The 22,787-nt window shown below is 42.4% G+C and overlaps 1 protein-coding gene across 19 annotated transcripts in view; it reads right to left on the bottom strand.

The window, feature by feature from the left end:
• LOC109687765 (uncharacterized) overlaps positions 1–22,787 on the bottom strand; it is a 33,555-nt gene that overhangs the window by 7,483 nt on the left and 3,285 nt on the right. The window contains exons 1-6 of one of the 19 annotated variants that reach the window (XM_074054128.1): positions 19,167–19,286; positions 18,829–18,906; positions 18,126–18,179; positions 7,307–7,446; positions 6,234–6,338; positions 3,203–3,258 (exon numbers count right to left, since the gene is read on the bottom strand). The exons of 1 other annotated variant lie outside the window; for it this stretch is intronic. In XM_074054128.1, coding sequence (XP_073910229.1) covers positions 3,203–3,258; positions 6,234–6,237 — 60 coding nt within the window. In that variant the 5' untranslated portion in view covers positions 6,238–6,338; positions 7,307–7,446; positions 18,126–18,179; positions 18,829–18,906; positions 19,167–19,286. Of the gene's footprint in view, positions 1–3,202; positions 3,259–6,233; positions 6,339–7,306; positions 7,447–18,125; positions 18,180–18,828; positions 18,907–18,995; positions 19,031–19,166; positions 22,292–22,787 lie in introns of those variants that run through there. 17 more of the 19 variants (XM_074054135.1, XM_074054134.1, XM_074054133.1 and 14 more) reach the window with 17 other exon arrangements.

Below are 22,787 nucleotides of genomic sequence, written 5' to 3'. Positions count from 1 at the left end.
TTATTAGGCAAGCCTACACCCCTAGAGTAATGTACGGAAGCCCTTTGTTTTAGTTATTTTTCAAATAGAGTTGCTCAGTGTTATGTCTGTGCTTCCCTGGACTGCAATCCTACTTCCATGTCACCTGAAGATGGGATTACCAGAGTATGCAAACATGCCCTGCTTTTCTTGTTAAAATGGGGTTCACCCTAACTTTTTGTCTCTTGGTTATCCAAATCCACAATCCTCCTGATTCAAAGTACCTGGATTACAGAAGCAAGCTAGCATGCCCAGGCTAATTTATTTTTTGGTGAAACTGGGGATTGAACTCAGGGCTTCCTACCTCCAAAGCAGGCCTCTTGAGCCACACCTCCAGTTCATTTTGCTGTAGTTATTTTAAAGATGGGGTCTGCCCAGCTGGCCTTGAACCTCAATGCTCCCAAGTAGTGAGGAATACAGGCATGAGCCAAAAAGTCCAAAAATTTTTTAAGCAGCTCAAAATGCAAGTACTCAAGTCTTCAGATATCCTAACAAGAATGGCTATCTCTGCCAGGCACTGGTGGCTCACATCTGTAATCCTAGCAACTCAAGAGGCAGAGATTAGGAGGATCATGGTTCGAAGCCAGCAGGGGCAAATACTTCTTAAGACTAAATCTCAAAAAAAAAAAAAAAAATCACAAGCAAGAGCTGGTGGAGTGGCTCAAGATATAGGCCCTGATGAGTTCAAGCCCCAGTACCACACACACACAAACACACACACAAAGGAATGGTTCTGTCTGACCCAAGGAATTCACATTCAGATTTAAATATCCATGAAAAAGTCATTTAGACTTATTCAAATAGGACATACAAGAGAGAAAGATCTTTATTCTCATGGTAAATTACTACACCAGAGGTTGTCATCTTCAGAATGAAACAGATTCACATGGAAGAATTGTTTAAAACACAGATGACAGGGCACAAATGGAGACTTTCTGATTTAGTATGTCAAAAGTAGAGTCTCAGGATGCACTTTTCTAAGGGAATTATCCTGATGCTATTAATTGTAGGACATTTGACAACAATCACCAGTAGCAGATTAGATGTATTATGGTAGGAACACTATCTCTGTTGGTTCCAACTGTTTTCAGAGTTGACATCATCAATCCTAGAAAATATAAAATACACAAAAGTCCACTCCTCTGAGTAAGGTCACAACCATATCCTCAAAGGTCACCAAGTCCCATACCATCATGCACATGCTACTTTGAGTCAAGTAGCATCTTCATCACTATTCATGGGGAATGAAGAAGTGATAATAATCCCTATAAAGGATTCTAAAGTCTCCCATATTCTATCCCAGAGTTCAATGTTCCTTGGATGTGTCTCTATTCACACTCACTCTCTGTGGTCTCAAACAATCATACGGCTTTGGCACTTGTTATACGTGAACTAACTTACCCCAACTAAACTTGAAACTTCTTTTCATCCTACTTCCCTATAATGCAGCAAATTCCTGAGCACATTACAAAGTATTCACAAGTTTTTCATTACCATTTCAGAACACTCAGAAAAATAAGTATGTAGCCAGCATACACATGCAAACACTCTTACATGTTTCCAAGGAACATGTCAGGGCAGCTTATGTATCTAAGTGGAGAGTGCCAAAACGCATTCCTATTTAACCAGGATTATCTAAATAATTCCTATAGACATAAATTATTAATAAATATTACTTATCAGTCATCAAACATTAGCTTCCTGCTAGTGATCTGTTATAGCCAATAGAATTGGTACATGGTGGGTTGGGCACTCAGCTCAGTGCAGAATGCTTGCCTAGCAAGCAGGACACTCTGGGTTCAATCTCCAGTGCAAAAAAAAAAAGGGAGAGAAAAAAAAAGATACACCGTAAAACATGAAATTAGTAACACCAACTGACATTTCCTGAGGAATGCTACATGTTATAATTCATACTAGGAACTGATGTGTATACATAAACCCTCTTAATTCTAATAACCCTTCACAGTAGATAATATAACCAGAATTTTATGATGGAAAAAATCTTGATTCAGAAAACACAAGTGATTATTCCATCATCAATTAGTGAGGATGTGGGAAACCAGGACCTCAATGCAAGCCTCCCTAGAATCTAATCTTCTGTAGTTATTATTCTCCAAGACAGCTACTATATAAAGGACTCTGGAAATTGGTACCTGAGGTGGAACTGTTGGAAATTATTTGGAGCACAAGGGCTAATCTCAGTGGATTAATCATCTTCATTCATTATCTGATGGCATTATTGGAAGGTGTTTGAAACCTAGGGGGTGTGGCCAAATTGAAGGAAGTAAGTCACTAGGGGTGTGCCCGGAAGAGTAGAAGTAGAGTCCAATTCCTTTCCCTCTCCCTGCCTTCTTCTTCTGTGTGCCATGTGGGCATCAGCTTTCATCCAACTGCCCTGCCTTGCCACAGGCCAAAAAGCAATGGACCCACCTGTCCATGGCCTGAATCCTCTGAAACTGTGAACCAAAATAAATCTCCTTCTCCTCAAGTTTTCTCAGGTACCTTGCTACGCAATTAAAAAGTAACATGGGTCTGCTGCCAGTGGCTCATGCCTATAATCCTAACTACCTGGGATCCTGGGATCAGAAGGATCGCAGTTCAAGACCAGCCCTGGCAAATAGTTTGCAAGACCCATCTCCAAAATAACCAGAGCAAACTGGACTAGGTGTGGCCCAAACACTTTGCAAGCAGGAAGCCCTGAGTTCAAACTCCAGTCTCACCAAAAAGAAAAAGAAAAAAAATTAACAAACACAGAAAACATCCAAGAGTAACATCAATCAAATAGATTTGCCAAACAATCTATTTGGTGTTTCTTCTCAGAGAATCAACTTTACTAGGTAATTTTTACTTATTCCTCCCTTTAAACTTAATTATACAAAAAGAAAACAAAAATATAGTAAATACCACAAACAATAGAAATGATCAGACAATAATCCCCAGTACCACGAAAGAAAAAAGAACTGATCCAAAAGAAGAAAGCATCTGGGACCTTGATAAAAAAATTCCTTTAAAATATATGATTATAGGAGAAAAATGGAAAAAAAAAAAAAAAAACTTTATAGAATCTATGGGATACATTTAAACCGGCAAATAGCTGATCTATAGGACTTCAAAGGTCAAACAGACAAAGGGAAAGAAAAAATATTTTAAATATTTTAAAACAGTAACAGGGCTGGAGATTTACCTCAATAATAGAGCACTTCCCAAGCACGCATAAGGCACTGGGCTTGATCCCCAGACCTGCAAAACAGTAACAGAAAATGTCTTACATCTAGGAAAAAAACAAATTTCCATGGAGAAGCTCCAATTTCCAAGAGACTCCAATGAAGGGCTGGTGGCATGGCTCAAGTGGTAGCATGCCTACTTAGAAAGTGTGAGGCACAGAGAGGATCCTAAAGGCAATGTGGGGGGGCGGGAAGTAAATCACATGTGGAATTTCAAAAATGCTATGAGCAGATCTATCACCAGCAACTTACAGGCTAGGACAAAGCAGGCATATATGTGAAATAAGTGCTAAAGGGAAAAAGAAAACAAAAAAAAAAAACCTTCTAAAAACAAAGACCCAACACACAGAACCAAACTCATCACCTCTGTTCCTCAAAAATGACAAGACATGAAGATTTTCCCAGAAAAACAAAGTACAGAAAGTTCATCACTATACAGATCTACCTTTCAAGAAATGTTAAAAGGAATTCTACAAACATCCAGCAACAGCCAGACACCGGTGGCCGACGCCCGCAATCCTAAAGTCAGGAGGCAGAAATGAGGAAGATGGAGGTTCAAAGCCAGCCCAGGCAAATAGTTTGTGAGATCCAATCTCAAAAATAACCAACAAAGCAAAAATAGCTGGTAGAATGGCTCAAAAGTACCTGTCTAGCAAGTGTGAGGCCCTAAATTCAAACCCTAGTACCACCAGAGGAAAAAAATCCACAGGAATAGAAATCTCATGGATAAAATACACACTTAAATTTAGAGCCCTCTAATGGTCACTTATAGTCTTCATATGAAGATTAAAAAAAAAAAAAAAAAAAAAACAAAACCACAAAGTATTAAAAATACTAGTAACTACAGTAGTTTAAAGGGCATACAACTTAAGACTCTAAAAGATATAAATTGTGAAATTAAATACATAAAATGATAGGGATGAAAAAAAGTAGCTATTTATGCAAAGGGACATTTCTATGACCATAAAAAGCTGTTATAACTCTACGATGTTTTATGTAAGCTATAAAATGAAAAAACAAAATCTAAAGGATACACAAGACAAAAAAACAAATCAAAGCATTATCACTAGGGCTAGATGCATGGCTCAAGGGGTAGAGTGCCTACCTTGCAAGCACAAAGCCCTGAATTCAAAACAAAGTCCCACTGAAACAAAATAAAAGGAACAGGAAACAGTATAGAGATTCCTACAAAAATTAAAAAATAAAACTGCCACATAATCTAGTAATTCCAATACTGAGTGCATTTTCAAAGGAAGTAACATCAGAATGTCAAAGACATCTGCATTCCCTCATCTACTGCAGTCCTACACACAACAGACAAGATGTTTTAACAATCCAGGTCAACAGTGCTGGACGAATAAAGAAAAAGCAGTGTACATACTCACAGAAGAATACACATCAACTTTGGTGAAAACAAAATTGAGCCCTGAGTCAGGTGCAGGTGGCTCAAGCCTGTAGTCCTAGCTACTCAGGAAGCAGATATCAAGAGGACTGTGGTTTGAACCCAGTCCTGGCAACAGTTCAAGAAACCCCATCCTGAAAATACCCAATACTAAAAAGGGCTGGCAGAATGACTCAAGTGGTAGAGTGCCTGTCTAGCAAGTGTGAGTTCCTGAGTTCAAGGCCCAGCACTGCAAAAAATAATTAATTAATTAAAAACAGAAAAAAATGAGTGAGACAGATTAACTTAGCCACAAGAAATAAACTCTGAACCCAGCACCAGTGGCTCTCGCCTATAATCCTGGCCTCTTTGGAGACTGCGATCAGGAGGATTATGGTTCAGTACTAACCTAGGCAAACAGTTCTTCAGACCCCCATCTCCAAAATAAAATGCACTGGAGATGTGGCTCAATGTTATAGTACCTGGTTTGTAAGTGCAAAGCTAAGTTCAACTTCAGTCCCGAGATGGGGGTGAGGGATGGTGGGGGTGGAGGGTTAACTCTGATAGAGATGACACAGCATAAGCTGGGCGTGGTGGAGCACACCTGTGATTTACCTCAGCACTTGGGAGGATTACTGGATTCAAGATGAGACTGGGCTATAGTGAAAATCTGGTGATGAATACTGTAATCCTAGCTCCTCAGTAGATGGAGAAAGGGAGGACCATGGTTTGAGGCCAGCCTGGGCAAGACCCAATCTCAACCAATAAAAATGGGCAAAGTGTTGTGTGCAAGTCATCTCAACTACATAGAAAGCATAAATAGAAGGCTTAAAGTACAGGCAGACCCTAATAAAGAAACCTAAAGCAAACAAGTCTGGAGGCATGGAGGCAAGTAAGAGTGCCTGCCAAGTAGGCACAAGGTCCTGAATTTAAACCTCAGTACCACCAAAAAAAAAAGATTAAGCATATGACAAATTTGGAACCCAGTCCACAACCATGTGACCTCTTTGTCAAAAATAGCCAAGAAAGTAAGTCTGGCATCTCTAAATTTAAGGGACTCTTTTTAGAAGAAGATGTTTTTATGTCATTAAAGAGCCTTACTTCTCAGCTTCCTCCTCAATAGTTTCTTATACCTGGGTAGGTCATACAGCAGGGGGCACACTGAATGTAAAGACCTATCTTCCCAGGTAGCATTTAATCAAAAGCCAGTCAACTACCCAGGCCATTTTCAAAGAGAACTCAATGGCTTCCAGTATAAGGGAGCCATATATGTTGCCAACAAGCACTGCATATAAACTGAAAGGGCCACAGAAAGCAACTGGCTGACCACTACGTTTTGATTTTATTGGACAAAGGCTGTCTGTATAGTGCCTGTACTGACCCAATGCTGGGTCTGTGTGGGCACCCTAGTAATACATTTCATTTTGCATGGTTTCCTTCAGTTTATGGAAAAGGAATCTACAGTGGATGCAGACTTGTGGGCATCCCCAGTGTACTGGGGTATGGATTCATTAGAGAAAACAAGTGCAAGAATAGGTAAAGGAGGTATTGCGCTTATGAATCTGGGCCACAAAAGACCCTGAAGAGCTACTGCTCAAGGCACAACATACCCATAAGAATTTCATGCCGTGTTCAGTCAAGGAAAAAGGATGGCATGGTGGCATGCACCTGTAACTGCAGCTGGGTGAGCTTCAACCTAGGAGTTCAGGGCCAGCCTAGGCAACAAACAAATACTGTCTCTTTAAGGGGAAAAAAACAAACAAACAAAACCAGTGCTGGTGACTTGCACCAAAAATCATAGCCATCCCAGAGGCAGAAATCAGGAGGATCATAGTTAAAAGCCAGCCAAGGTAAATAGTTCACCAGACTCTATCTCAAAAACACCACATACAAAACAGGGCTGGCAGAGTAACTCAAACAGTACAGTGCCTATCTAGTAAGCAATGAGGCCCTGAATTTAAACCCCAGTACAAAAACAAACAAACAAACAAACAAAAAAAAAGATGGGCACAGTATCTCAGGTTTTTTTCCAGGACAGCCAGGGAATCCCATTTCAACCAACAGCTTATTGGGTACACAGGCACATGTCTAGCAAATACAAGGCTTTGAGTTCAAAACACCAAAAACTAAACAACCTATGCCCGCCTGGGACATCAATGGCTAGCTCATCGCAGGTCGCAGGATAATGTGCACCCTCAAGCTGCCTTCTTCTCCTAATGTGATGGGGTAAAATCAAAATTTAGGGAAAAAAATTGGGGCAAAACAAAGAACTGTAAGAACTATAAGGGCCAATTTTTTAAAAAGAGTTGTTCATGGGAACCACTGTGTGTCTTCCCATGTAACTAATTATCTAGAACCTGTCAAGAGCATGAAACTTCTATGGAGCCCAACATGCTGGTCTCAGCTAAACCCAAGGGTTACGTTGAAGATTCCATCATGGTAACTGCAGTTAGTAAAAAGTATGGTATATTTGAAAATTTTTGAAGGTTCAAGGTTGACCTTAAGTGCTCTAACCAAACACAAAAAATAAGTATGTGAGGTAAATATCTTGATTTAGTCATTGCAAATATAAAGAGATACAAAATTTCATTTTCTATACAACTACTTTTTTACGTCAGTTCTCTACCTGGGCACAGTGGCTCATGCCTGTGTCGAAGAGGTTGTTATCAATACATTATCATACCTGCAGCTCTGGACAACAGTGGATACAGTAAGGATGATGCCTGAAGACTGTGTGATGGCAAAATTTTTGTGGTACCCCAGCAGTACAGTAGAAAAGGTCAACTGTTACCCTTCAGAGGGAGAGGCACACTGGCTGACAGGCTGTTAAAATAGGAAAGGAGCAGAACATGTTAGGCAGTATTTACCTGCTATTGATTTAATAGACTGCATAGTTTCTTTTTTTCCAGGGTCGGGGATCAAATCCAGAGCCTTATTCATGCTAATCAAGCACTCTGCCACTGAGTTCTCCCACAGCCCTAGCTCAGGTCTAGAATCAGTGATTGTGAAGAACCTACATTAATGTACTTTGGGCCACATTAACTAATTAGGGCCCACAGAGTTCCATGTATGAAGGCAAGTATAAATGACAGGAACATTCATTACTATGTAAGAGTATATATGGGCACTATTTTAGGGCAAAAAGTATTACTATAGAAAGTTGAAGCCGGGTGCCAGTGGCTCACACTTGTAATCCTAACTACTCAGGAGGCAGAGATCAGGAGCATCAGTGTTCAAAGCCAGCCAGGGAAAATAGTTCATGAGACCCAATCTTGAAAGCACCCATCACCAAAAATGGGCTGATAGAGTGACTCAAGGTGTAGGCCCTGAGTTCAAGCCCCTGTACCACAAAAAAAAAAAAAAGTTTTATCAATCCTACAGTTAAAGAGGAGTATACCAATCTTTCTTCCATGTCCTGTAGGATGCCCTTTTAAGACAACAGACAAAAAAGTTTAATAGGATCCTCAGACATAACTATAATTTGAATCCCAGTAAAAAGGTTCATGAAATTTCGTCAACTGATCATTTTAACAAATACTAAAAATCAACAAACCTACATTATACATACCTAAAAACCAAAAAGTACCTTCTTTTTGGCAGTACTGGTGTTTGAATTCAGGACCTCATGCTTAGTAGGCAGTTGCTATACCACTTGAGCCCACCTCCAGCCCTTTTTACCCCGTTTATTTTTGAAATAGAGTCTTGCTTTGTGCCCAAGCCTGCCTAAATTGTAATCCTATTTTAGATTTCCTACTGTATCTGTGAACATACCATCCGTGCACTAACAAATCCTTCACCCACAGCCACTCCATCCACAACCCTGTTTCTCATCAAAGAACCCTTTTCACTGCAAAGTGTGACAATGGCTGTCTTGTCACATCTCCATCATCAGAAGCAGCTGACCTAGATCAAAGGTAGAACAGCTCATTGAGCCATGTGGGACACAATACTCTGAGGAAGGGATTCTGTCTCATAGGACCAAATGCATGCTTTCTGAGTCAGAGAGCCTTTCGTGGTGCTGTCTCCCCACAGTCAGAACATGTGCATCCAGTTCATGGAAAACTGACTCCACTGATAAGAAATTTTACTTCACTAGCACTACCTTACAAGTGCTTCAGAGCTAGGCACTGACACATAACCCATACACATAACCAACCCTAGCTACTCCAGAGGCAGAATCAGGAGAATTGCAGTTTGAAACCAGGTCAGGCAAAAATCGAGACCCTACCTCAAAAATGTCCAACATAAAAAAATGACTGACATAATTCTAGCTCCTAAGGAGGTAGAGATCAGTAGGATCACGGTTAGAAGCCAACCCAGGCAAATAGTTAGCAAGACCTTACCTTAAAAAAAAAAAAAAAAAATCACAAAAATAAGGCTAGGAGTGGCTCAAACCCCAGCATCGCGGCGGGGGGGTCGGGGGAGTTGATAGAGTGGCTGAACTGACAGAGCACCTGCCCAGCAAGTGTGAGTTCACACCCCAGTACTGCCAAAAAAAAAGTGTGCTGGTTCAGAGACTTTAGTCTCTAATGAGCAATGCTCCTATAGGGGCACAATGTATATATACATTGAAGGATGGGACTGACACCAAGCCATTTTTAGTCACACAAAAAAAAGTGTGTGTGTGCGTGTAAACAATCCGAATTATCAAAGGGAAACTGTGGTATCACCATGTAATTGAGGCAGGGAGGCTAAAGTTTAGAAACTTTAAGCACTTTTATGCTGCATGGAAAATTACAACTGAAGACAGGGTAACAGAAGCTATGCTGGGGGAATGAGAGTAGAGTCACTTTACATTCAACACAGAGCAGCTGAGGTTCTAAGGGTGAGGGGGAAAAAAGAAATGATCACTGAAGAAATAAGCCATGGTTAACAACTACAATCTCAAAACCAATTACATCAACAAAAAATGAACAAGTTTCAATGAAACCCATTACTTCATACAACTAATACACACTAATTAAGGCAGGTGTGGTGGTACATGTCTATAATTTCAGCACTCAGGAGACTAAGACAAGAGGATGAGTTCCAAGCCAGTAGAAAGCAAGATCCCTACCTCAAAAAAAAAAAAAAAAAAAAAAAAAAGGGGAAAGGGGCCCATAGTGGCTCAAAGCTGTAATACTAGCTACTTAGGAGGCTGGGATCCAGAGGGCTGTAGTTCAAGGCCTGCCCAGAGCCCATCTCAATCAAGAGCTGGGTGCAGTACTATGCTCCTGTTCATCCCAAATCATGCAGACCGCTGAGATGGGGAGGAACACAATTCTAGGTCAGCCTGGGCTAGGAAAAAGGCTGGGTGTGGTGGTACAAATCTGTAATCTCACCAACGGCAGAAAGTCAGGCTGGTCTAGGCAAAGAAAGATCCTGGAAGCAGTGGCTCACATCTCTAATTCCAGCTACTTGGAGGTTGAGATCTGGAGGTTTGTGGTTCGAAGCCAGCTAGGCAAATAGTTCATGGGACCAAATCTCCAAAATAACAAGAGCAAAATGGAATGGAGGTGTTATTATTCAAATGTTAGAGCACCTGCTTTACAAGTGCAAAGCCCTGAGTCCAAACCACAGTCCCACCAAAAAAAACTTTTTAAAAGGGAAATAAACTGCTATACTGACCAGGCACCAGCAGCTTATGCTGGCAGAGATCAGAAGGATCTCAGTTCAAAGCCAGCCCAGGCAAATAGTTCATGAGACCCTATCTCAAAAATACCCATCATAAAAAAAAGGCTGGTGGAGTGTCTCGTGGTACACCACATGCATATAACAAGTGTGAGGCCCTGAGTTCAAACATCAGTTCAGCAAAACAATTTCAAAAGGGAGACTGGGAGGGAAATGGCTCAAGTGGTAGAACCTCTGATTAACAAGCACAAGGCCCTGAGTTCTCACTACAGTACTGCTTCACCATCCAAAAAAATATTAACTGTTAAGTAATTTTCAGGTCAGGTCAGCACCTGACCTTTCAGCAGCAACAGCTGACAGTTAGTCACACCCTTTCCTGGAAACTTGCTTCATTTGGCTCCTATGGTTTCATACTCTAATAGTTTTCTAACATGCTACTCTGTTTCATTGCTTTCTTCTTTCTCTTTCCCCTTACTTCCTATGGTCAGACAGCCCCAAAACACAACCCGATTTTCACTTCTCTGTAAACCCCCACTCCTCTGACACTGTAATTCAATTCATTAGCTTAAAATGCCACCTACATTCCAAAGACTTCCACATTTATATCTATGAGCCCCATCTCACAGTAAACTCTGACTTGACATTTCCATTTGAATGTTTAGTAGACATCTCCAACTTAACCTGTCCCAAATTGAATTTTGAACTTCAAAAGCTGTTCTATCTGCACTATCACTTATTTCACTTGGTTACAGCTTCATTTTTCTTTCTTTTCTTTTTTGGTGGGCTATGGGTTGAACTCAGGGCTTTGTGCTTGCAAAACAGACACTCTATCACTTGAGCCACACCTCCAGTCTATTTTGCTGTGGTTATTTTGGAAATGGGGTCTTGCAGATTATTTGCTCAGCTGGCCTTGAACCACAATCCTCTGGATCTCAGCATACCAACTAGCTAGGATTACAGGCATTAGCCACTGGCGCCAGCCAGCTGCATTCTTTAACTCATTCTAGCTGAGAACCTTAATTAGCCTCAACTCTTTGTTCATGTCTCACATGTAGACATACAGGGAGTCTTGTCTGCTTTACCTTCCTCACTGCTACCATGCTGGCGTGAGGATCACTGCTCACCTGGATTGCTGCCATGGCTTCTCACTGATATCTTGGCTCCCATCCTGATCCTCCAGAAGCAGTCCTTCCCACAGCATTAGAAATGCAAGTCGGGTCATGTTGCTTCTCTGCTCAAAATCTCCATTAGATTCCCATCTTACCTTTCTGAGCTCATTTCTTTCTATACTTCCTTCTCTTACTCCCTTCCTGACAGTACTTAGGGCTTTTGCACTGTAATGCTGTTCCCTCATGTAGTCATGTAACTCCTGTATCTCCACTATAGTCTGGATCTATAATGTTCCCCAAAACCCGATGTGGTAAAGGCTTGGTCCCAGTTTGGTGTGGTTGGGAGGTGGAGGAACCTTTAAGGTCACTAGGGTAATATCCTCAAAGGGAATAGTGGGTCCCCAGCCCCTTACTCTTCTTTTTATATCCTGACCATGAAATGAGTGCTCTTGTATTGTCACATGTTCCCACTGTGACACACTGCATCACCACACAGCCAAAAGCAATGAGGCAAACCAACCATTGATTGGAAATGCAAGCACAAGTCCCTGAGTTCAAACACTGGTACTACCAGGCATCAGTGGCTCATAACTAATTCTAGCTACTTGGGAAGCTGAGATCAGGAAGAATTCAAGGATTCAAGGCTAGATCCACTCTCCAAAGAACCAGAGTAAAATGGACTGACTCATGTGTGGCTCAAGCAGTAAAGTGCCTGCTTTACAACCGTGAAGCCCTGAGTTCAAACCATAGTTCCACCAAAAAAAAAAAAGTAGAAAAACGGTGAAGGAAGGGGAAGAAAGACAAGAAAGATTACAAGGTATACTCAAAGTACACTAAATGCATGTGTGTAACTATCACAATGAAACCCCTCATTATGTACAATTAATACGCACATTTTTTTTTGCTTTCTGACCTATTTCATTTTTAAGTTTTTATTATATCATTATTGTGACATTTACAAAAGTGCTTATAATATCTTAGTTAAAATCACCAACTCCATCGTTTTTAGTCCCCCCTCCCCTTTCTTAGAACAATTTCAACACGTCTCATTTTTCCATTTTCAAATGTTTTTAAAAACCCATACTTGTATTATACACACAAATTATAAAAGTAGAGACACATGTTCTCTATGAAGCCTATGTTTCAGCAATGTTACCAATTTCAGATCACAAGAAGATGCAGTGAATTCAAAAGGAACACAATCCCTAGGAACCATGATATTAAAAGATTACTGTCTGAAAAGTGGTGCCTAGAACCAAGTCTAAGGTGGCAAAGAGTGACCATGGATCACAAAGCCTAAGAATTTGAAGCAACTTGGCAACAACTAGGGGAGGAGCCAGAAAAGGTGACTCAAGTTGGTGAGGACTTTAAACACCTGTCCCCATGTGTCTGGCTGTTTTGCTTTACCATGGTGCTACGAACCGTGAAAAGCTAAAAAACAGAGAGCTTAACAGAACCCACAGGACCACCCAGCAAGTCCTTGTCTTAACACCAAAGCTAACTCACAACTCTGTTAACTTTTCTGAGTCTCTTAAACCCCCTGAATCTCAATTTCCTCATTTGGAAAGCAGAGATAATTAACTCTTCCCCACACTCCAGAGTTAGTGTTTAACTTGGTGGCATGCATATTTGGTACATTATGTATTGAACAAAAACAAATATTCAACACGTCCACAGTTAACAGCCAAGTCCTCCCACCCTATACCAGAGTTTTCTCATCTTAATCCATGGCACCTCCATTCACACAGTTATTCAGAAAAAAAAAACTGGAATCAATCTTTACTTTTTTTCCCCAGATCATCAGGAAATCCATCAACTCTACCTGTAATTCTAGCTACTTGGGAGGCTGAGATCAGGAGGATTGTGGTTCGAGGCCAGCCCAGGAGAACAGTTTGTGAGAACCCATCTCCAAAATCACCAGAGCAAAATGGACTGGAGGTGTGACTCAAGATATAGAGAGCCTGTTTTACAAACACAAAGTTCAAACTAAGTTCAAACCCCAATCCCATACCAAAAAAAAAAAAAAAAAAAAAAAACTCTCCAATAGGGATAAGGCATGACTCAAGTAGTAGAGCACCTGCCTAGAAAGCTCAAAGCCCTCAATTTAGGGCTCAAGGTCCCCCCACCAAAAAAAACAAAAAACATCACATCAGATACTCAGAATTTCCCAATGGCACAGACCTCACTCAGTAAAATCCAGAGCCCGTATTGTGGGCCGTGGGATCTGGTCCCTTGCCATACCTCCTTGACCCAATCTCCTACCCTTTCACTCACTTGATAGGTGTCACTTGGGCCTGTTTATTGTGCCTCAAACTGTCAGTTGACCTAGTTGCCACCTCAGCACTTTTGCACTGTTCCCTTCAGACTGGAACAGTTTCTCCAGACATCAGCAAGGTTCACTCCATCTTGTCTGCTCAAACACTGTCTTGTCTGTGAGCCTCAACAAAGCGCTCCACCTTCTTGACACTGCCTATGCCAACTCTGCTTTTTCTCACAGGATTTATACCCAATGGTTATCATTACATATTATAGATTGTATCTTTTGTTGTTCACTGCCTGTCACTCCCCACTAGAATGTAAGCATGGTAAGACTGGGGACTGTTGTGTTCACTGCTATTCACTCAGCATCTAAAACAACAAAGGATCCCTTGGGCAATCAATGAAATATTTGTGAGATGTATTTATCTAAAAAAATATGAGATTATTTTTCATCTGGTCAGGTGTAAATAATAAATGTGGAAGCCAGGTACCATGGCTCATATCTATAATTCTAGCTGATTGGGAGGACTATAGTTACAGGCCAGCCCAGGCAAAAAGTTGGCAAGACAGCCACCTCAACCAATAGCTGGAAGCAATAGCATGTGTCTGTCATCCCAACTACACAAGGAGGGCTGGGATGTAGCTCGGTGGTACAGCGCTTGCCTAGCATGCATGCGTAAGGCCCTGGGTTCGGTCCCAGCACCAAAAAAATAAAAGACAAAAAAAAAAACCTCTCCCCAACTACACGAGGAAACACAAATGTGGCTCAAGTGGTAGAATGCCTGCTTAACAAGCAAAAGGCCAAGTTTAAACCCTAGTACTACCAAAAAAATCTACTTTGGAACAAAACACTAGACTATATTATATTAACAACACTCTTAAGCTTTTCTCATGTATTTATCATAAATCTGTTTAATACACAGTTGCTGCTTTGGAATCTATGTTTAGGTTCCAAGTAAGTTATTTGAAACCCAGCTGTACCATCACCTTTGGCCTAGTTAAAACTTTCCTCCCTAGCCTGGCGCCGGTGGCTCATGCCTGTAATCCTACTCAGGCCTGTAATCCTAGCTACTTGGAGGCTGAGATCAGGAGGATCATGGTCAAAGGTAATCTGGACAAATAGTTCTCAAGACTCCTTCTCCAAAACTACCCAGAGCACCTGTAATCCTACCTACTTGGGAGGCAGAGGTCAGAAGGATAGTGGTTAACGCCAGCTTTGGCAGAGTCTTTGTAAGACCCTGTCTCAAAATTACCCAACACAAAAAAGGTCAGGCAGAGTGATTCAAACAACAGAATCCCTGCCTAGCAAGCATGAAGCCCCAAGTTGAAACCCCAGTACCTCAACCAATAATAACCAGAGCAAACTGTACTGGCAGTGTGGCTCAAGCATAGAGCACCTACTTTACAAGCATGATGCCCTGAATTCAAACCCCAGTCCCACCAAGAAAAAACAAACCTTCCCAGTGTGGTTCTATGACCTATCCCACTGACCAACAAATGCCAACCATAATTACACCTAATGATCAACACCAGAGTCATTTAAATATGTTCCCCACTTTGTACATGCTACTTACCCTAGTGAATCCATGATCCCAATGGAAAAGGCTGAGGGACATTATCTATGGACCTCACAATGCTTTGTTCCAAATCACACCCCTCCCCATTTCCTACCTAACAGTGAGCCCCTGCTGCCACCTCTAAACTTCCTGTGGGCCCTAGAGGGCAATCCCTTTTAATTCAGGAATGTATGAGCAATAAAATAAAATGCTTGTTATTTCATGTGTTTATGGTACTGCCTCCTCTGTGTCTCACCTTACCAATGCACCAAATGTAATTCTCCTCCTAGTTTGGGTAGGGCTAGAATTTACAGTCACTCTCCAGAGACCTCTAGATCAAACAGAGTAAAACACAGAAACCAGGAGAGCAACAGGGGCAACAGCAGCCAACAGCCAAGGCTGCTATATAGTACCCCAAGGGAACACTAGTGAAATTGACTTTTTTTTTTGGGGGGGGGGGGTTTGACAGCTACATCCTCCAGGAACACAGCTGTGACATCCTTCTCCAAGGAGACTTATGACACACCCAATGAAAAAACACATAATTCCTGTAACTCTTGGGTTCTTCTAACAACGTATTTCTCATTTACAACTTGTACACCAATTATTGCCTGGGGGAGTGGAGGACCAGAAAGCTGGGCATGATGGCAGGTAGCACCCAACTGTTGAAGAGGCTGAGGCAGGAGGATCACTTTACTCCAACAGTTCAAGGCCAGCATGGCCAATGTTTTAACACTCCACGACAGAAGGAAAGACAAAAATAAGAGGGAGGAAATCTTCTTCATGATAAGAGGTTATTTAAAACTTTTTAAATGCATCTTGAAGGGTCTGGCACCAAGGGCTCTGGGTAGGCGGCCCAGGGCTGGTGGGTGGGCAAGGCTGACAGGCTGAAAAAAATCTGGGTAGGAAGGGGAAAGTCTTAGAGCTAACCCTTAAGAAGGGCTCATAAGCTCCATGGGCTATGGCAGAGGGCAGGTGGACAAAAGAAAAGAGGTAATTAACATAGAGGGAGTAAAAAAATCTGTAATAAGAAAAAAATGTAGAATCTAGACCTAAATGATGGTGATGATGGCACATGAGTGGCAAAGGGGGAAAGGAGTGGGGGTGGGTGAAAAGGATATATATATTACACATACATATTTAATTACATATAATGGGGTGAACTTGTTCAAAATATACTGTACACTTCTATGGAATGATAAAACTCCCTTGTACTATGTATGCTAATAATAAATAAGAGGGCTAAAGGTGTGGCCCAAATGGTAGAGCACCTGTCTGGAAAGAACAAGGTCTTAAATTCAAACCCCAGTAGTGTCAAACATAAATAAGAGCAAAATAAACTAAAACATCCTGAAGTCTCTGGACCATCTGAGGTGGTTAGAACTTCCTCCAGGGACCCTAAAGCAAGTAACTGCCCCTCCTGACCACCTGATATTCACCATAACAAATGACTGGCCAACTACCAGACTCCCCCAGAAAGAGGCTCTCGCAGACCCTGAATCTGTGACCCTTTGCACCCAGTTGCCCATTATGCTTTGGGTCATAGAAATATCATCCTAGTTTGGCATGTTACTGAGGCCTCAAGATAGGAGAGAACCCAAACATGGGTCCTCTGGATTATTCCACCTATAGGTAGCCAGTGGCCTCCTCTGCCCTTAATACCTCACCCGATGCCAGGGGGCTAGAGAAGATCACATCTTCTGCCTACCTAGCGCTTTGAGATTAACTGAGTGAACAATAATGTGAGTATGACCACCGTATGTAATCGAGCTTAACTAACGCTATTGCTTTCTATCTATTAGAAAGATGTCCCTCATGAAACATAGGACACCAACAACGAAACTGACTAAACCTCAGGCAGTTATCTTAGCAATGGACATTCTGGTAAAATGGCCTATCTCTGCACTTTTTATCAATGACAGTGCCATGCCTAAAAACTGTCCCCTACAAAGTAAAATCACACTTCTGCACATGTACTTAGGCCAAAAACAAGGCTGGTAGTCACAGTAAACTTATTTCTCAATGCTCAGCCAACAATTGCTTCCTTGAATTATTTCCTATTAATAATTAAAAAAAAAAAAAAACCTAAAAGAAAATTTCCTACTCATGAAAATAGGCTGGGGACATGGACTAGTGGTAAAGCCTGTGCCTGGCAAGCACAAAGCCCTATATTCAAACTGCAGTAATGCCAAAACAATAAAAACAAAACACATTCATGCTTTATCATTTTCTCTTAATTCACATTTGAATAGCCTCTTGTCAGCTACATGTTTAATAGCACACTGCTCCCTCAACTTTTTACAAACATAGAAAATGACAAGTATTAAACTTCGAGCAATCCCTGATGTACTTTCCAGCCTCTCTTTGCAAAGGTGGTCTGCCACTTCATAAATAGCTGTCATTGTCTCCTTTTCCTCATGGCTGGCTCCTACTGCTTGTACTTTTGCTCTCAGTTTCAACATTCTGACTTACACTACTCCCATTTAAAGACCATTCAAAAAAGACCTAGGAAATCATGTCTTTATTTTACTTCCAAACCTTCATGGAATTGTAATAATTTGTTCATTTCCTGGCTTACACTTTTGCCTCCTCTTCTAGTTTACGAACTGTCTACAAAGAGATCTAGTTGCCTGGCACTGGTGGCTCATGCCTGTAATCCTAGCTACTCAGGAGGCAGAGATCAGGAGCCAGTCCCAGCAAACAGTTTGTGAGACCCTAACTCCAAAAATCCATCACAAAAAAGGGCTGGTGGAGTTGCTCAACTCTTGAGTTAAGGAAAAAAAGAGATCTAGTTGAATTTTGTCTCTATGCCTTAACAAGCCATTCAGGCACCCCATCAGCTTACAGGAAATACAAGAAATAGAGGAAAGATTTAAACACAGCAGGAGACTAAAAATCAGAATGGCTAATTTTCTGAAAGAATGCCTAACTATTTAAAAATACAACAGGGTGGGGACAGGAGGCATACCTCAAGTGGTAGAACGAAGGCCAACTAGCAAGCCTGAGACCCTGGGTTCAAGTACTGAAAACAAAATAAAATAAAAATAAATAAAAGGATAAAACAGAAAAATACCCTCTGTTTTACAGTCAAAGAAAAATAAAGGCAACTTCAACACAGTAGATATAACCAACAAAAAACAACCAAAACCAAATTTTGGAACAATGTGGAGACTTCTTTTTTAATATATTCTATATTTGTAACATTCTTTTCCACTTTCTTATTTTAAGTGACGGACTACGAAACATTTAAAGCTCAATTTGCACGCGCGCAATTTTTAAATTATTTCTTTCCAAACAGTTCACCATAAAAAAAAAAAGTGCTTTTATTTTCCTGGAAAAATAGTAATAAACTGAAATATAATGGTCCTAGTGCATCCTTTCTTCCTGGGAGCCCCGGGATCGAAGAGAATGGGACGAATAGAATGGTTGAAGAGTCTGGTTCTTAAACAGAATGACTTGCAGTCTACACTCACGCACATCCAGACAGAAAGATGCACACCCCAGACGCCTCAACAGCTGGCTTTTTTCTTTCTTTTTTTAATATTTCTCAAAGATAAATGTAAGACGGGAAATGAGAAAGCCGAACTTGGGCCTCCCCACCCCGGGTGGCCCATCCCCCTACAAAGAGAGGGTTGAGAAGCCCCTGGAACCACTTTCCCCCCGAAGCTCACCGGGACGCGCCCTAGTCGCCAGGTCCGTGCGGAGGGCGGACGGGGGACCGGGAACGAACCGCGGCAATCCGTTTCCTTCTGGAAAGAAGTTCAGAGAATTTGCTTTAGAGGTTTCTGAAGAAGAAATCATCGTGTGTGGAAAAAAAGCACTGAGGAGGCGCACTTACAAAATCCCGGAGCAGCGGCGGCCCGAGCGGCCTGACTCGGCCGCGCCGGACGACACGCGGCCCCACGGACGCGAGCGCAGCGCCAGGCCTCTCGGAAAAGGCTCGTCGGCGGCCCGGGTCAAACTCGCTCTTTTCCCCCCACCCTCTTCCACCGCCGGCCAATGCTCTTACCCCACCTCACCAAAGCCGGACCAAGCAGGATGACCAGTAAGAAGAAAAGGAACTTGGCGGCCAGGAGCCAGCACCGGAAAAGACGGACGAGAGCCGCTGACGTCACTTCCGCTTAGAGCCTCCTCCTCCCCCACCCCGCCCTCCGTGCACCAGGCAGGGCGGGGTCCAGGAGCTCCGCGCTCAAACAGGTTGGACAACTCCTGCAGAGCAATTATAGTTTCCGCCCACGAGGAGGCGGGCCGACCCGGGAAGAACTGAGAGCGGGGGCTGGAGGACATTGTTGAAGGTATAATTAGGCCTGTGGGCGTGGATACGGGAGGGGGCGGAGCTCATACCGCCACGGGGTTGCAGGTGGCAAGGGTGGTACAATGTGAGATAGCGTAAGCCCACGCAGGACTCTCGCAGAGAGCTTAACCATATCTTCCTGGAGCTCTTGCACTGTTTCTGCCCCATGGTAAACCTACCAACCTTTCAAATGCCCTCATCCTCTACTCAACCCGTCTTTTTCTTTCTTTCCCTTCCTTCCTATCTTTCCTTCCTTCCTTCCTCTCTCTTTCCTTCCTTTCTCTCTTTCCTTCCTTCCTTCCTCTCCTTTTTCTCCTCTCTCTCTCTTCTCCCCTTTCTTTCTTTCATTCCTGGAGGGGCTTGATGAGCTGGTGTTCTATGGCTTGAGCCATGCCTTTAGTCCTAGCCTGCTTTTTTGGACCTTAGTTACCCCTTTTTAAAGTTTTTAGGGGACTTGTGGTATGGTTTATGTTGGCAATAATGGTGCCGATAGGTTTCAGTTCTTACTGCACCCTTAAGCTTCTGTTTTCCAGGGTCACAGTCCAGCCTCAAGTCTAGCTTGAGCCCTCTTTCTGCCCCAACCTCCAATCAGCATGAACCATAAGATCCTAACCAACCAGATCATGCTGAGTCCCACTAAGGGGTATTTAAGCCCCTGCCCCTCCTGCTTCTCTCTCTTGGCTCTCTCTGCTCTCTCCCTCTCCCACCCGGCAATAAAGAATCTCTTGGCCAGATCACTCCTCTCCACGTGGTCACTTTTGGGGCCTATATTTCCTTACAGTTTAAGTGATAGAACACCTGCCTAGCAAGCACCTGTCCTGAGTTCAAACTCCAGTACCACCAAAAATAAAAAAAGTTTTTAGGATCCTGGGAGTGTGGCTCAAGTGGTACAGTGCCGGCCATGGGCTCCATCCCCAGTACCACCAACAGAAAAAAAGAAAAAGAAAAAGAAAAACTTTTGAACTCAATCCACTGGCTAACTGGATTGACAACATACTGATTGGTTGGCCATTGAAGAAAACATACAGTAAACAATATACAGAAAAAATTCCAGCCCCTCTCTTTCCACTTTAACCTACCCAATCCCAAATACTCATCATGATTTGGTCAGAACCAGGTCTCAGAGTCAGGAATCAGGGTGACAGAGGGTAGAGGAGTCACGGGCTGTGGGTGTGTGACTGTCACAATGATGCATTGGTCATGCTGCAGGTTCTCTCCCAGTTGGGAATATTTGGAGAGAAGGCTGCTGCCTGATGACACCCAGCTGAAGAGAGACCTACCTACCCAGGGCCTGCAACCCTGCCCCAGACCAAGACCACTATATTCAGAGTGTTAAGATATTAACCACAAATTACTTTCCTTGGTGAGGGGGGTGATTCTGGACTTTTTGTTTTGTTTTCTCTTTGGTACTGGGATTTTGATCTCACGGCCTCAAGCTCGTTAGGCAGGCGCTCTGCCACTTAAGCCACACCTGGAGCAGGTCCCCTATTTTCTTATTCAAAAGGAAAATCTAAGAGTGCTCTGGGTTGGTAAAGTGGCTCAGATGTTAGAGGGCCTGCCTACCAAGCCTGAATCCGAGTTCAAACCTCAGTACCACCAAACAAGAAAAACCCAAGAAGCAGAGAACAAGAGGATCCAAGTTTGAAGCCAGGCCAGGCAAATAGTTTTCGAGACCCTGTCTTGAAAAAAACCCATCACAAAAAAGGGCTGCTGGAGTGGGGCAAGGTGAGGCCGAGTTGAAACCCCAGAACCGCAAAAAAAAAAGTGCTGTGACTATCAACTACCTTAAGGACAAAGGACATCATCAAAAAGCAGCCTTTTTTTTTTTTTGGTGGTACTGTACTGGGGCTTGAATTTACAGCCTCCTAGGCAGGCACTTTACCACTTGAGTCACACTCTCAGGATGTAAATGTTTATCTTCTATGTGAAATAATTAGAAGAGAGGCCAGCCCAAGCAAAAAGTTCATGAGACCCTATCTTGAAAACACCCAACACAAAAAAAAGTTAGTGGAGTGGCTCAAGTGGTAGAGTCCCTGCCTAGCAACCGTGTGGCCCTGAGTTCAAGCCCCAGTACCACTTAAAACACACACACACAGCAGTACCTGCAAAATTTGATTGCAAATGAACTCTTGAGCCCTGAACCAGGACTGGCAAACTATGAGCCAGTTGTTACGAAGTTTTATTGGAACAAAATCATGCACATCTGTTTACTGTGCTCTGTGACTGCTAAGTACAAAGACACAGCTGAGTAGTGTGAGATCTTAAAGCCAGAAAAGCCTCTAGCCCTCTAGCCCTTTCCAGACAAAAAGGTTGGGCTGGGAGCATGGCTCAAGTGGTAGAGTGCCTGTCTAGCAAACAAGGTCCTCAGTTCAAACACACCAGTACCTCCAAAAAAAATCAGTCTCCAGATAAAAAGAAATCCAACCTCTACTCTGGGTACAATTACTAATTCAAAAGAAATCCAACAAATGGGGGTGGGGGGGGAGAACCAAATTGGAGATGTTGTTCTAAGACCAGATCTCATTTTGTAGCTCCAGCTGACCTCAAACTGGCTATCCACCTGCCTAAGCATCCAGAGTACTGAGATTACAGACATGTACCACCACAGCCAGTTTGGGGGGAGAAAAGTTTAAACACAACATAAAAATCCAAGCAAAATATCACAATGTGTGACTTTTCAAAAGAATGTGTGAGGGCTAGCAGAGTGGCTCAAGTGGTAGAGCACTTGCCCAGGAAGCACAAGGGCACAACACTCTTGAGTACAACTCCAATCCACAGTACCACAAAAGAAAAATGGAAAAAAAAAAAAAGAATGTCTCACACTTAAAATGCCAATATAAGGCTGGGGATGTGACTCAGTGTAAAGCACTTTAAAGGCCCTGGGTTTGATCCCTAGCACTAACCCCCCACCCCACCCCCCACCCCAAAAAAGTCAATATACCCTAAATTCAAAACCATCTTGGCAAACAATTTTTTTAAAAATCAATAAACAACAGGGACTAATTATTCTAGGGTTAAAGAGACCAGAAGATATAAACTGTTGCAATATATGAAGCTTAAACAGATCTTCAACTCCACAGCATGCAAAGAAGCCAGGTATGGTGACTCAGGCCTCTAATGCCAGCATTTGGGAGGCCCAGACAGGAGAATTAACAGTGACCAGGCTGGGCCTACATCATTCCAGGCCAGCCTTTTTAAGACACTGTCTCAGAAAAAAAAAAAAAAAAAAAAAAGCACCCAAAAGCATTTTGGTGGAAATAGGAAGAATTTTGGTACACAGAGGAGATATTACACATTATTATTTTTAACTTTCACAGTTCTCATATTGGTAAATTG

This window comes from Castor canadensis, chromosome 14, assembly GCF_047511655.1.
Source record: "Castor canadensis chromosome 14, mCasCan1.hap1v2, whole genome shotgun sequence".
Classification (NCBI taxonomy): Eukaryota; Metazoa; Chordata; class Mammalia; order Rodentia; family Castoridae; genus Castor; species Castor canadensis.
This window is presented reverse-complemented; position numbering and strand designations above follow the sequence as displayed.